At 40.7% G+C, this 15,320-nt stretch overlaps 1 protein-coding gene across 3 annotated transcripts in view; it reads right to left on the bottom strand.

Annotated features, from left to right (window-relative positions):
* Positions 1-1,815: 1,815 nt before the first annotated feature.
* SLC2A9 (solute carrier family 2 member 9) overlaps positions 1,816-15,320 on the bottom strand; it is a 111,625-nt gene continuing 98,120 nt past the window's right edge. For all 3 annotated transcript variants that reach the window (XM_054202859.1, XM_054202858.1, XM_054202860.1), the window contains one exon: positions 1,816-5,406. In XM_054202859.1, the coding sequence (XP_054058834.1) occupies positions 5,149-5,406 (258 nt within the window). In that variant the 3' untranslated portion in view covers positions 1,816-5,148. The remainder of the gene's footprint in view (positions 5,407-15,320) is intronic.

Raw genomic sequence — 15,320 nt, 5'->3', positions numbered from 1 at the left:
CTTGATTTTTTTAACTGAGAGAAACAAGAGAAAATCAAACAAAAATCAGTGTCTCTGGGTGGCAGCTTACACAGCAGCAAAGATCATACCCTTACAAGATCACACTCTTAATGTATTGTGTTTTGGGGGTCTGACAGAGTAATATTTTGCTTTTTACCTTCTGGGAATTATCTTAAGACAACCAGCAACTCCAGCAGTCTCATGCTTGGTACTCTTCTTTGGCATACGAACCAGACTACTAATGCTCTCACTTAAATAAAACAAAAAACAAATCACCAGCCAACCCCCCTCCTGTTCCCAAACTCAGAAGAAAAGCATCAGATCAGTGCTTTTTGAATCATTGTATTTTTTTCACTGACTGAGAAAGCAAGCCATCCGTATACTATCTAAAGAAGATAAAAACGTGCAGGGTTTCCTAAGCTTAGAACTCCTTTCTGTATACCAAGCCTTTCTTGGCTACATTTGTACGGTTGAAGCCACCGGAGGAGATTTCTGTTGACTTCAGCAATCACCGGATAAAAGTCTCCTGACAGCTTTTTCTTCTATGCTTTTTAAAAATTGAAATCCTAGGTTTAAAAGAATTTTACTGTAGAGGGAACATCTCAAGAGCGAGCGTGACCATCTGCTGCCAGTGTTTCTCTTAAGTCATGGAAAAAGCAAGGTTAATGCAGCCTAGTTTGCAAGGAAGAGGGTTGTAGTGACTCAGGTTATGCACGATTGCTTATTGAGCTGTGATAACTTGATTAGGAGTCCAAGTACCCAGCTTTTGCCATGAAATTCACCTTTTCACAGGGCCCACTCCCAAATAAAATCGCTTGCAGAGAGAATTAAGTATGGACCCAAACCTGAATTTTTTAACAGCTTGAATATTTGCATTAACGAACCTGCTCCATAGTTTGGGTCTGCACCGATCAGGTTTTCACATTGCGTTTGAACTCTATTTTCTGGAGTCAGGCTGAAAGGAAAAGACTGCAGGCATTTCCTAAGAATGCTTTACTCAGATCTGTTCTTCCTGCTGTGCGAGGTGATAGGAGCTCTAACAGTTTATACAGTGATTTCTGTAAGGAAAAGCACATAAAAACAGTCAAGGGGAAGAAAGCAAATTTCAAAGAGTTGAGTTTGGTATTTTTTTTTCCTTTTTTTTTTTTTTTTTTTTCTTATTTTACACTGAAGATGAAAATTGTCCCATATGGCTGAACTACTCACATCTTCCCCCACTAGAAAGCAGATCCTTGTGGAGTGAAAATTGGCTTCAGAACCTGAAGTATGAAATTCAATTTTTTATACATATTTCAGATCCTAGGTTTTGCATATCTTTGTAGCAGAAATAGTCATTTGATTGAATTTCTCATCGGAAAGTAGAGCTTTAGCAACTCAAAGTCATCCATTGCAAATGACAACTTTCTGCAAAAAAGCCTCACCAGATTCAACAACTCTTATAAACAGTTATTACTACTACTAGCCAGTTTTAACCATTTGGTTTTCACTGATGTCTGCATTTGTATTTCTAAAGCCCAATACAAACATATGAAAGAATGAAGTATGGAATCTCATTTGAAAAGCAAAATGTAAATAATGCTCAAAAAAATATACAGTTTCAGGAACGATTTTCTTCCCCATAACTCCCAAACACCCAACTGTCCAAACACCCAAACACCAAGTCCACAATGACTTGGGCCATCCAGATGTAGGACTGTACAGTCTTGTACTGGAACATACAAAAACCCAGGGAATTGTACAATGAAACTCGTGCAGCTGTAGAGATCCAGATTTATCCAGAACAAAACCTACACCATTTTAGTTTAATTCCAAAGGTTTATTTTGCAATCACTGCGCACGGACATAGTTGATCACACACACATAACCCACTTGCGGTTACTCGTACAAACACCATCTCGCAGTACTTCAGTGTCACAGACAGGAAAAGAGAACGTGAAACCACACAACAATTCACTGACAAACACATGGGCTGTAGACAATTTGATACATTCAACTAGAAAAACCAAATGATAAATTGCCGATATTTTCCATTTTGTCCTCTCATTGCTGGAGAAGCTATAGCAGCATAACAACGGGAAAAAAAACAACCACATTATGGAACAACTTGAAGAACACCACAAATCTTTCGTCAGGGTCAGAGATGAGAAAGTTAATGCAGTACCGGCACATCTGAAGTTTCCTCAGAAACTTCCACAACCCAAGGCAAAGGAGACCGCAGCCACCTTCCCTAGCCGGTGAGCAAAGCACCTGCACACTTACACATCGCCTGGAGACTGGAATCGCTTTTAGCCTGTACCACGGGCTGGAGCAAACGGCTGGTGAGACATGCAACCGCTGCCCCACGGCGTCCTCCATCTGCAGCAGCTATCTTTGCAGCCGCACAGAAAGTGCCTATCTGGCACTGCCTGTCTCAGACGCCTAGCTCAGGTAGGGCAAGAGATGGGCAAATGGGATTGCAAACGAAGAAAACACGACCCCCCCGCTGTTAAATCTGTACAAGCCCCTGAGGAAATTCTATCCAACCATCTCCTTACTAACACATTCAGAGCTGGGCTCCAAATGCAACTGTAAGATGATTTAATCTTGTTGCAGAAGTCCAGTGCAACTGCCTTATCAGGCCAACATGGTATTTTATTGAAGTTATCCAATGGCAATGTTATCAACATGTAATGCCTGTAATGTACATTAATAAACAGCAGTAAGCGCTAAATTTTTCTAATTCTAATAATAATAATGGATTCCAATCCTGCCACTTGAACTCAAATCAGATCACATCATACCATGTTAGTAGATCTAACTGCAAAGTAAGGTAATTCTCAATTTGAGTGACAGGGTCTCAACTTGCCGTTCTTGCCCTGCAGGCAGAAGAGGAAGAATTTCTTCCTGGCATTCAAACTCATTTTTTACATCGGATCACCAAGGTTGGAAGGGACCTTTCAGACCATCTAGTCCAACCATCAACCTAACCCTGACAAAACCATCACTAAACCATATCTCTAAGCACTATGTCTACCCATCTTTTAAATATCTCCAGGGATGGTGACTCAACCAGTTAGCAAGACTCAGGTAACACATGGAATAGGCAACTAAAGCCACTGAAAGATGACATGTGCATTTGCTATGTATAGTTTTACAAGTTTTCTACAATTAGAAGCCATCTTTCTTCAGGTTTTCTCCGTAGTATTTGATTAGCTTCTATATATGATTATCAGTTGGTATAATCTTGATTCACTCTGTTTCCTAACAGTAGCACCAATATAATAAATCTGATTTTTTTCATTCTTCATTCTCTAGCTCATATATATTTTCTTACTTGTTGCTGTACCTCTGTCCCAGTAAAATAGTATAAATCCTGGCATAAAGGCTCAGACCAAATTTTCTTCCATTACCCAGTAGTAAAATTGCCCTATTAGGTCAGCTTACAATGTGTGCAGTAAATATGCCACATATAAATAAATCACAGTATAAAACCATATATGTCATTTGGTAGTAATAGCTGAATATTAGGATCTCTGACTTTAATTTACAGTGTAATTTACAGTGTAGAACAAAACAATAAGCAGCTTATCACTCAGGAAAATCTAAAAAACCCCAAATATTGGAAAGCAACTCTCCATTGTATACATAAGAAAATATATATTCATATATATTTCTATATTTGGAATATATATGAGTACATATATTATTTCCCCCCCCTCAAATACCCCTAAAATTTATGAACTCCTCGATTAGTAAATAAAACTCGTGCAAGCAGCCGGCTCTACCTAAATGCTTCACTTGCTTCTTGTGCCTTACTCCTAACTGAGAGCAGCTCTAAGACTCACTGAGTTTTCATATAAAACAGCTAACTATTTAATTTAAAAGTGCTTATTACCTCCTCAGCATCCAGGTACCTAGAAGGGTCAAGAAGAACTATTATCAAAATCACAAACTAGAAGGATGATGTTCGTTAAAAAAAATCCCACATGGAAGGGAATGGATCACCTAAGCCCCGAGAGCCTGCTGAGTCTTTCTATCATGAAATTAAGCAGACTCTGAGGACAGTTTTACACAGCATTAAATAGCTTAGAAGCATATTAACGTGAACTAGGCCTGGAGCTTCAGAGTCTAATGCCCAAATGAAAATTAGTGTTTAAGTAAGAAAAAGGCACCCAAATTCCTTTCGAGAGATCTGAGTGTTAAGAAATGACACTTACTGGGTCTCATGGAAATTTTAGCTCCTAAGACTTGTTTTAAAAGGAACTTGAAAAGAAAAGCAAAAAAAAAAAAAATCCCAACCCTTGAAAAACCTGGTGTTTGATTTTTTTTTTAATGCTACACCCTACATGTACCATCAGAGTTCTCTCTCTTCACCATGAGGTTTAGTTTTCTTTTCATATTAAAGTTTCTATAGCTATTCTTAAAAAATAGAATTAAAAAAAAAATAATACATATATCCACAGAAATGCAGCGTCAGCAAACCCAGAAACTAGAGGCAACTCTATCACTAGTCGATCAGGATTTGCAAGAGAGACAGCGAAACCCATCAGGACCCAGAGCTCTCATTTTTGTGAGAAGCTGGGAGATGTTGAGACAAAGCAACTGAAAGTCAAAATAGCTGGAAAAGGAATGGGAGGTCAGGGGAGTGTCACGAGCCTTCTTTGAAGTCCTCAGTTCTCACCTGCAACTTTCATGACATATTGGGAAATGCGGAGAAACACAAGCTGGTACCATTTCAGGTTCGCTTGCATTGATTCTTAGCAGACCCCTGCTGGGATCTCTTCCCTCTTCCCTGCCTCCTCCTCCTCAGTGACTGCACTCACACCTCCTCATTAGCACACAGGGGTGCTCAGCCAGCTGCTCCTCACAACCCCGGTTCCCCACCACCACTTTACTTCTCCTAGTCTACATTCCCACCACAGCACCTATTTCACAGGTGCCCAAGAAAATTTTGGCTCTTATTTATTTAATCAGCTGCCACTACTCCCACCTCTCATTTCCTCAACCATCACCCTAGCTGCTAACGAATTCACCTGTACTCACTTAAAACACATTCAAGGGGGAAGCAGTTCACACTGTCACATAAAAAATACAAGTTGTGCATTGCTATAAACATACTGAATGAAAAAATACATGTTTTCCCCCGTCTCCTGAAAGAACTTCCTGGGTTTACACGATCCCTTTTTTGGTTTCCCCATTGTCCACCGAAGACGTGAAGTTTGACTCTTGTTCTGCACTCGATTTCCTCTCCCCTGGGTAGTGGTTCATTTCTTGCATTTCTAAAGACACTTTATTCCTTTTGGCAAATGCCTGGTTGATCTCATGAAATGTCTTATTTTTTGTTTCAGGCAGGACAAAAAACAGGTAGGTAGCACCCGCAAAGCAGATGGCAGCAAACACTAGGAAGCAGTAGGTCTGTAAACCACTCTGAAATAGAAAACAAAGGAGATGGTCATCACAAAAGGCACAAAATTCAAAAGAAAAGCAACACCAGAAATAGTTTGAAAGGGGAAACAAAAAGTGGTATGGAGCAACTTTTAACCAAGTACAGTAAGCGCTGGCAGTCATTGCAAGTCAGAGTGCTTAGAAGTTCATAAAAATGCATGAATCTCTAGTTCTCCAACACTGCCTGTGGCCCGTTGATGGAAAAGTAGGTTCCTGGCAGTGGTGCGCAGATCTGCAATCTGGGCGATGCTGGGAGACAGCATCCGAGTTCTGGCTGAGCTCAGGCACGGCGGATGTGAGGAGTGCAGGTGGCGGCTGGGCTCCTGCTACGTGCACGGCTTCGCTGAGCCCTGCGCCGCCACCGTATTTCTGGAAACAAGGCAGATGTTTCATGGGGTTGTTCTGCATACTGTCTCGCCATTTCTAGGCACGAAAAAACGAGGTATGCTTTTGCGATGCCGTGCACCTGTATACAACACATAGGGAACCTGTCACAGCCAGGGACATCTGCATCACAGTAGTTACAAGCTTTGAGATTTGCAAAATAAACAAGGGGGGGAAAAAAAAAAAAACAATGGCAGACATTTGTATCATTTCTACGGTTATGGGAGCTTACAGCAGGGAAAAAAAAAATCCGTAAAATCCAAAAAATCCACTTCTGTCATGCTAGAAACTAGTGTAAGAATTAACTGAAAACAAAGTACAGGCCACATTTGAATGTTTTGGATTTTACTTCACTGCAAAAAAAAAAAAGAGTATAGACACAAAGCAGGTAGTTTATAAACTGATTATAAAGGCTCCAACTGACTAGTAGGAGTTGCACGTCACTGAAACATAAGTATTTCTTGCCTGGTGATTATTAGATCATTTAATAACTTACAGTTACATTTCAATAGTACAGTTTTGAAAAACATTTGATAATTACAACGTTGCCAGCTGTGATTTGGTGAACGAGGAAAAGGTTTGGTATTGTGGCTCCAGCGAAGCCCCTGCCTTTGAGGAAACCCCCTTTCCTCCTCTATTGATTTGCCTCACTCTGCGTCCTGAAACCGAACAACCAATGAACCCGTATTTTTGACTTTTTTTATTAACAAGGCTGAATTAAACCAAAAGGGGTATGTCGAGCTCCAAAAATAAGGCGACCTTTCCGTTGGTGCCTTGCATGAGGTCATGAGCAGTGAACAGGAGGAGAGCCGGACCCCTCACACGTCACCCCAGGTGCTGCAAGGCAGAGGTTACCCAGGGAAAATCACTCAGGATGGAGGAAGCAGATGTGGCTTCCTACATACACAGATATTTACAATTGCCATTAAAGCCATGTATCTGAAACAATTAAGACAGAGCTAGACAATGATGTAACCCTGACTTTCCACATTTTTCTAACACATTCTCATCAGCTGTACCAGTCCTCCACTGCAGGCTGGTTAAGCTCCCTGTTTTGGGGGCTCAGGGTGCACTCAATTCCTAGGACTATTTTTATGTTTCACTTTCTCAGTATACCTCATATATGGTGTGGAAGAAGAATATGAATTCGTGTGTGGAACAAGAAAGGAAAAAAAGAAAAAAAAACCAACTTTTCTGCAGCTGCTTTTTAATACCATGGCTGATTGCCAGCCTGCCTAGTCACAATGTTTTCCGTGGATAATTCATTACCTAGTTCAGCCCTTCCACCCCTGTCTGTAATAGGAAAAGCTGGAAAGTGCATCCTCTGATATTGACTATGGGCTCTTGAGATCATCAATTCTTTTTTTGTTAAATCTTAGAAGCATGAACTCCTGAGCAACCTGACAATCACAAGCCAAAGACAGCATGGGTGACAGGGGGGTGGAAATATTCCAGCATGGAAACAGATATGACTTTCAAGCTTATACAGAGGCAGACGCAAATGGATTTAGTAGACGGGAAAAAATAATTTCACAGTGCCTCACAAATCATCCTGTCATGTTAAGAACTCAAATTTTGCATCTGGATCTTCTGCATTTGAAATTGTTGTTCAGCCAAATGGTAGAGCTCCAATCTGGAATCATGTTTTTCCCTTTTAAAAATCTTCATTGAACTAAATCTTCCCCATGATGAAAATGAACCATTAATGCCTAGTATGAATAAGCCTGTCAATCAGATGCCACAAGTTACCTGTGCCTCTTGGTGCTGCAGCCACAATTTTGTCCCACTTTTCTTATTCCTGTTTATTTCTTTGCTGTCCATGATCTAAATTAGCATATTTCATCATCTTTGATTCATGTCTCTTTAAACCTTTTCTAATTGAACTGAACACTGTCATGAGTGCATACTTTATTTGCAATTATTTTACATAATGTATTTACATTTACTGGTAATAAACTTGCTCTCCTTAACTTCTGCAGATCCCTTTAGAAGTAGCCCCCAAGGACTCCAACTGAAGTTCTACAGAGAATAAGCTAAAAATTAAATTTTATTATAATTCCTACAAATGGGATTGTGGAAACAGACCAAGACTTTGCACTGTGTGTTCAGCAGAATTATCACAATGGAGCCCTAATTCCCAGACAGGAAGACTGCAGGGCGAAAACAAAATGCCCTTTTCTCACCAGCTAGTCTTTGGTCATAGTACTTCCTTAAAGTTGGTTATTATTTTACACACACAGGGAAGACAAACACCCATATTCATAAGTCTTTCATAATTCATTCAGAGTTCAACTCATATCACCCAAACCTGCATTTGGCACAGAAGAACATCACGTGTTAACTGAATTTCTCATTATAAGCATGAAACCTTCTACCTGCACTGCACATTGATAAAGGATGTAGGACAGAAGTACAGGATAAAGTGGAAGGAAAATGTTAAAATCCCGAATCCTAACTCAATAGAAACCCTTAGTGGGACATGGGTGGGATACAGCTCAGCCTAGATGTTTAATTCATTTTTACCTGTTTCTGATGTATTCTGAAGTGCCTGGTACCGCAAGAAAGATCTAATAGGTGGAACAATTAATAGATTGGCCACAGCATACCTGATATGCCCATCAAGGGATCTAGAAGGTAGGATAATGTGCTGGGAAAAGGGTAAATGCTGAGTTATTGAATGACAGCTACTACAGAAAAGGTACTGACAGACAGATCTGACAGGAAAACAGATCTGTGTCTTTGTTCCGTGAAATGACTATACTTTCTCTCATTTATATTACATATTATTTATATTATGCCCACGAAGCCTGTATCTCTCATTTACTCTTTGACATCTGTAATCTCCAAATCCATAGTCTCTCTTTGTTATTTTACTCCTTGCAACTTGGTAGACACTACAGAGACTGTGCAGCTGTCACTCTGGAACTAAAACCCCAAAGTTTTGCTTACCTTGGGCTGGGGTGGCAGTAAAAAAAAAGAGGAAGAACTTAAAGTCTTCGGTGGCAAAGCACAGATACTCTGCAACCTTCTGTATTTGGTCCAACGGCCATGGTCTCAAGATCCTTTACTGACATGTGCATTCGCAATGATGGGAGAATAATGACAATATGTACGATAAAACTTGAAAAGGTAAAAGTTTTTCTATACTTTGTGACATTATTTCACTAACTACATGGGATAGAAGCCTGAAATTCAAAAACTGAATACTTGTATCCACCTGAAGAGTAGTCTGATTCTTAATAAAAAACACCATACTCAAACAGCTGGAGGGGAGGATTAAGAGAAGCCGGGAAGGGTGGGGGAAGAAGCAAAAGCAAGCCAATTCTGAATGAAAATTCTAACTAGATACAGAATAAATTCAAGGAAAATATGCAGTTTCTGTTACTTCTCAGCTTTCCCACATAAGGATTGGGGTGCTTCCTTACACTCAGCTCCTAGCAGCCGCAGCATCAACTCTGGCCACGCAGGAGGCACCGAGCCAGCCCCTGGAACCATGCCGAGGACGCGAGCCCCAGCGAGCACGCCCTGCCTGTCCCATCCATGCCCCTCTGCCACAGCCACTCTGGTAAGTCTCTTCAGCCTGCACATACTGCTCAGGTTCAGAACAAGCTGCCAACTTCACCAAGGTGCTTCCCCTCTTCCAACACCAGACAGGCTTGTGTGACAGTATGCTCCCCCCCAGTCCCCAACATGACCTTTATCTCCTGTAACCTTGCCCAAGTGATAACCACCCGTGGTGGTCAAAATGGCTGTATCTAATCGTGATGGCAACATCTGTCTCAATGTGGGTTTGGGGAGACAACTAACAACACAATTGCCAAGGGCTAACTTGAGCAATGCACCCACCTAACCACAATGCTGGTACTGTAGTCAATACGCAAATATGACTATAAGACAATCATCTTACGCCCATAAATAGCCAACAGCCCAAGAGCCCTTTGAGCCCTCCTGCACGGCAGTGGGCTGCACGCCAGGATCCCCCCTCGAGTAGGGACACCTCTCAAAGTTACGTTTACTTCTCGAGATTCAGAGATTCCTTGCCACCACAGATCCTTGGTAAGTGACTAATAGCATGCCAAACTTTGAAATCTTACCTAAATGATATAAAGCATTGATTGTGAATATATAATCCTTTAGACATAAACCGTTGACCAAGTCTGGGACTAGGATTGGATCCAGCCGCCCCTAGACTCCTCTCTGAGAAGGAGTTTAGAAAGCAAGGGGGTCCCTTTCTGAACCTTGTGACTCAATGGGAGGGTCCCCCGACAGTTCTGTCTGACCCCGTCCTCCACGCAGTAAATAACCAAGTGTGCCTTGCCATTGAATCTTGTTAAAACACTGTTGCATTTACCATCAAACTTTGTTAAATCCCTCTTTTACATCAATAAACGTATTGCTGCTTCTCTCTCTGAGTGAAGTGCATCACACCACCCGTGACAGCTCGACAGAGCTAGGAAAACATTTCTTTAGTAATACCCAAAGCCAAGCTTTACAGCCGAGGTTAGAAGGAAGACAGAACAAAGCACTACAGCAGTCTGTGCTTTGTAGCTGTTTTCCCCTAACATTTCTTCAGTACGCCCTCCCGCATGAACATCCAAGGTTCAAAGTTGCCCAAAGTTTCAGGTGGTTTCCTGAATAACAACGGTTCTGTCTCTTGATAGGCTCATGGGTATTTGTTCAGAGTAAAGGTCAGGTACACAGGCAAAGGTCCTTGAAAGGCCAGGCTTTCCATGGGTTACTGAAGGTCTTCCTCTACTGAAGGTGCACCTGCTCTCCCAAGTGCACGGGGGAGGGCAAGGGAACAGCAGACACACTTACTGATTGATGCAATCTCCCGAGGAAAGCACCTTGGCTACCTACAGCCTGTTCCTTGCTAGTCGGCAGGCTAATAAAGCCTCTCCAAAGCAGGATTTACACTGGATTTGTCAAGGCTAGTGAGGGTTACTGCGATACGGGATATTTAAAAGTTAAGCATAAACTTCTAATCTCATCACCTTCTATTTTCGTACCAGATTTCTAAGGAGACTATTTAAAACACAGCATTTCTGGAAATGTCCTGCCAGCTGAATTTTAAATTACTCAAACATTTTTATTTTCTCTTTTCTGCAGCTGATCAAGGCTCTGTATTTGTCAAAAAATCGGAAAACCAGGAAACAATTCACCTGAGACACACACGTGATTACCACAAAAAAGAAAGTTGAAGGACTCAGGCAATTCCCCCAAATCAGATCCCAGGCATGGCAAGCAATCAAATCTGACTTTGAAGATGACATGTAGCTGCATAAGCGAGTTGTATGAATAAGTAGATGCAGCCCAGCCACATTTTCTTAAGCAATGAGATTAACAAACATATTCCCAGCTTCTGTAGGGCTGCTATACACAGTTGGCAGAATGTACAGGCATTTCCTCCACCTCCCTTTAAATACAATGGTAAAGAATACTTAATCTTTACCATTATGAACATATTTAAGTGCCCAGAATGAATGAGCAGAAGAACTAATTTTTTTTCAGGCTAAAAAGTAAACTGAAATAAAAAAAGCTGGCATTGAAATGATCAGATTTCTGGTTTTGATTTAAAAAAAAAAAAAAATCACAATTTGCCATTTTTAAAGTCTGCTAGCTGAGAACAGTCTTCCTGCTAATAGCTGACATGCTGTGAACACTGTAGTCTGGAAAAATATAAAAATATTTGAGTAGATCATCACATGCTATTGAACGATGGCTGCTTATTGACTTAACTCATCCTGTAGCAAAGGTTAAATTCTAAGCAGGACTGTGATACTGGAAACAGGAAAATAGATATTGTAGGGCAGATACAGCAAAATAAATGAGCAAATGAACAAATTCTGAATCAGATTTAACAAATTAATATTTAGCTTAACAAATTAGTATTTTTAAAACAGAACTTTTGGCTTTTCCCAGCAAACGCCAAAATGTGATTCTATATTCTCAACTCGCAATGTCACAGCCCCTTTGGCAGCAGTAATGGGTGCTCGTATCTGGAAGTTGCCATGAAGATTAGAGTCACGAGATGGGGGTCAAACTTGATTTTGAAGTGATGAGGTCAAATGATAATGGTTAGATGTCTTACTAAAATGATCAGCAGCAAAACAGTTATTCATGTAGACATTTTACTTTACTTACTTTGCTTCAAATTAATATAACACCCTGAAACAAGTGGATGAAAGAGTTTGTGTCCTTTACCCCTTGTCCTTCTTCAGTTTCAGACATAATTTAAGGTTCTGCTGAAGGTGCAGGACAATGAAGAAGGATAGAGCACTAAGATATAATGTATGAAACGTATTTCCCAAGTAAAAAATAGAGACATTTTCAGATATGAACTGCAATTTCAAGCCCAACTCTCACACACTCACTATCTCCTCACAAAATGTTAACAGGTCCTTGTGTTTTATACTTGAAGTGGGTTGCTTCTAATTAAAGCATTTTTTCTCGTATCTAACATTCTGGGAGCCTACATTTAATTTTCTCTTTTTTGAGGGGAACTTTAGCTATTTCCCTTAATACAGGTGCACTGCAGTTACTTTAAACATCAGATGTATTTGCAAAAGCTTAAAATAGCTTGACTGAGGGAATCCATGTATAAGCTTCCATGCACATTTTTGTTATTGAAATTCTTGTACTGCATAATTGAAAGAGTCAATGGGTATTATTACAGTGTAAGGAAATAATAAGGAAAACCAAAAGACAATCTTGCTGGGTAAATGATTCTTGATGCACAAGAAGGAAAATCTGAAGCGTAAAAATAAGGAAGAAACAGCAGAGGTTCAGGAGAGCCTCTAGTAACAAGTATAGTGACTCAGAAGTAATATTTCACAGGCAGAAATAAATTAGTTTCTGAGAAGGGGAAAATAAACACCCATACAGGGTCTTTGCATCATACTAGTAAGCAATCTGAACTAAGGCTACCAGCCTTGTAGCACCTGTATCCCGTGTGATACTGAGCTCCATCTGGACCACAGATCCAAGCAGGTTATTTTTCAAGACACTTTAATGAGTCTAAAAAGAAAATAAAAGTTTACCCAATTTCTAACTAGCAAAAATTTTTACTTTACTTCTTTCAGACGCCTTCTACCCCAATGTAAGTAAAAAGCTTATATGAAGAAGACATGTGAAAATTCAGAGAGTCTTTGAGTTCCTCACTTCAAAAGCCAGCAAATAAAAATGCTCCCTATTTGGGGGACATGATGTCCACCCAGCTATTTGTCCTCCTTTCCTGTCATCTCAGCATCTGCCTCTGCCTCTCAGCATCTGCCAACCAAAGCGCCAGTGCTGACCTCCCACGCGAGGGCACACGAATTAGACCTCCACCCACCAGCTCAGCAACTGGGCGCCATCCGACTACGACGGGCTGCAACGAGCTGCACGTCTACAGCCATGTCCTCATTTTATTGCCCTTGCGCAGAAGACAGGTTTGGCAAACATCAGCACTCAACGCCAAGGATTTCTTCACTGTAAAGATGTTTCCCTGCCACAACTACAGAGGATATAGGCAGCTCTTCATAAGAAATATTTAAAATTGATCTTCTGTCACACACTTTCTATTCACTATATAATCTCCTTCACATCCTTCTTAAGCTCTTACACTGTTCATTTTCTGAGAACAAACATGCTAATACGATTTTTTAATTATTTTAAAGGTTTTCCTAATGTTTGCTATGGCTCAGAATAAGCTACCACCTTGTTGGCTGAACCTTCCTGCAAAAACACACACTGTAATGGGAGGGACACTGATGGGGTGCGACAGGACAGCCCCAAAATTTTCCATCAATTTCTCAGATATTATTGAAGCCTGCCCCAAATCTAGTGACTTGTTAGTCCATCATTAAAAGCACATCATTTTCCTTTGCCAGTGAACTGCACAGGAATTACAGAGGTCATTTTTGTCAGTTGCTCAGTTCCCCAGCCTGAAGAGCCAGGCACCTATCTATAACTTAAGCTTTTTACGTCAGTCTTCACTAAGGTCTGAGTGTTCATCTCTGTAACCCATCGCACAATATATATCTGCTTTATCAACATGCCGCAATTTCCAATTTCATGGAAACAAAGCAAAAAAAATAGATGATGGAGGATAGACACAATTATTACGACTTTGTAAAATAAAGCTGTTCTTTTATAACTGGACAAAACATTCAAACTGCACAGTGACATTTATTAGTCTCTGCAAAAATGAGATACTCTACACTATTGCTCTGCCACAGAGCTGCAAAACATCTCACAGTTTATTACTATTATTGCCTCAGTCTTGCTGCAAAAAGGCTGCAAGAGAATGATGCCTTTGTATCCCATTTTGGGGTAACACAAGTCCTCAGGGGCTGTATGTAGGCCTGGCAAGATGAAAAAGAGGTTCCTCCCATTTCTAAACGAACCTCATTTAAGTCCTTTCTTTTTCCTATGAAACCATAGCAGCAATTCAGTTCTTCGTCATTTTGATAGGGAGCTACATCATTTTCTAGTACAACTACGTGGGGAGATTCCATCGATCAGTTCCCCAACACTTCTAATGATTTCAAAACTCTCTTTCTTTGCCAAAAGTGAAAGTCAAACCACAGCTGGGAGTAAAATCAGCTTTCCACTTAGTGGACCTGTAATCATAACTGGGTATTCCTCTGCGATCCCTGGTTATTGGAAACATTTCTATTAGGAGGAAAGCCCGAAGATGAGTTGTTCTGGAAAATTACTGAGGGGACAGAGAGAGAACCAGAGGAGCAGTAAAGATGCAGCTGGTCTCTGCAGGGCAGAAAGGCAGGAAACGAGGGCTTGGGATGGTCCGTTTTGGCTGCTGAGATGGAGCACCCAGGCAGAGGCATCCCCCTGCTAAAGCACGCTCATCAGACTGAAGGCCAGCTGAACAAGGATGGCACAGGGGCTGGCAAAGAAGGGTACAAACCAGTGGCAAACATAAGCTCAGCCAGCTGCTATCACCATAGCGCAGGGAGAGGGAGGATGCCTGTGGGGCAACGGGGTGAGCAGCAGGCAAAGGTAACACGAGAGATGTTTATAGAACCAAGTACAAAACCCCAAGAATATTGACGGCGGATAAAAATGACTAATTCATTATTTCCTCTCTGGCTTACATCTGCTTCCAGTGTGTGACTGGGAAAGGAAAGTGCATTATTCTGCAATGCAGTTTAGTATATCCATGCCAAGATTCCAATTTCAATAAAATACATAGCAGTAATACACAGCGTGACTTTGACACCAAAAAAAGACTCTGCACAGTCTTCTAGAAAGAGAAATTATTATGACAGAAAACTTCTGGAGAAATCTGCTATGCCGTCCTGCAATGTAATACTAATTTACCACGTAGCCTTTAAGTGCCTCATAACAATCTAATGGAACAAACTGAAATATGAAATAAGAATGCATCAACATGTAATGAAAATAACATGTCATGAAATTAATTTCCAATTATTAATGCTTAGTAATTCTTTGCATTTACGGAATGCATTAGAAAAAATAAACAGCACCTTTTCCTAGATAACATGTAATTT

This window comes from Rissa tridactyla, chromosome 5 (assembly GCF_028500815.1).
Source record: "Rissa tridactyla isolate bRisTri1 chromosome 5, bRisTri1.patW.cur.20221130, whole genome shotgun sequence".
Taxonomy (NCBI): Eukaryota; Metazoa; Chordata; class Aves; order Charadriiformes; family Laridae; genus Rissa; species Rissa tridactyla.
The sequence above is the reverse complement of the archived record's forward strand: the minus strand, read 5'-3'. Positions and strand labels throughout refer to the sequence as shown.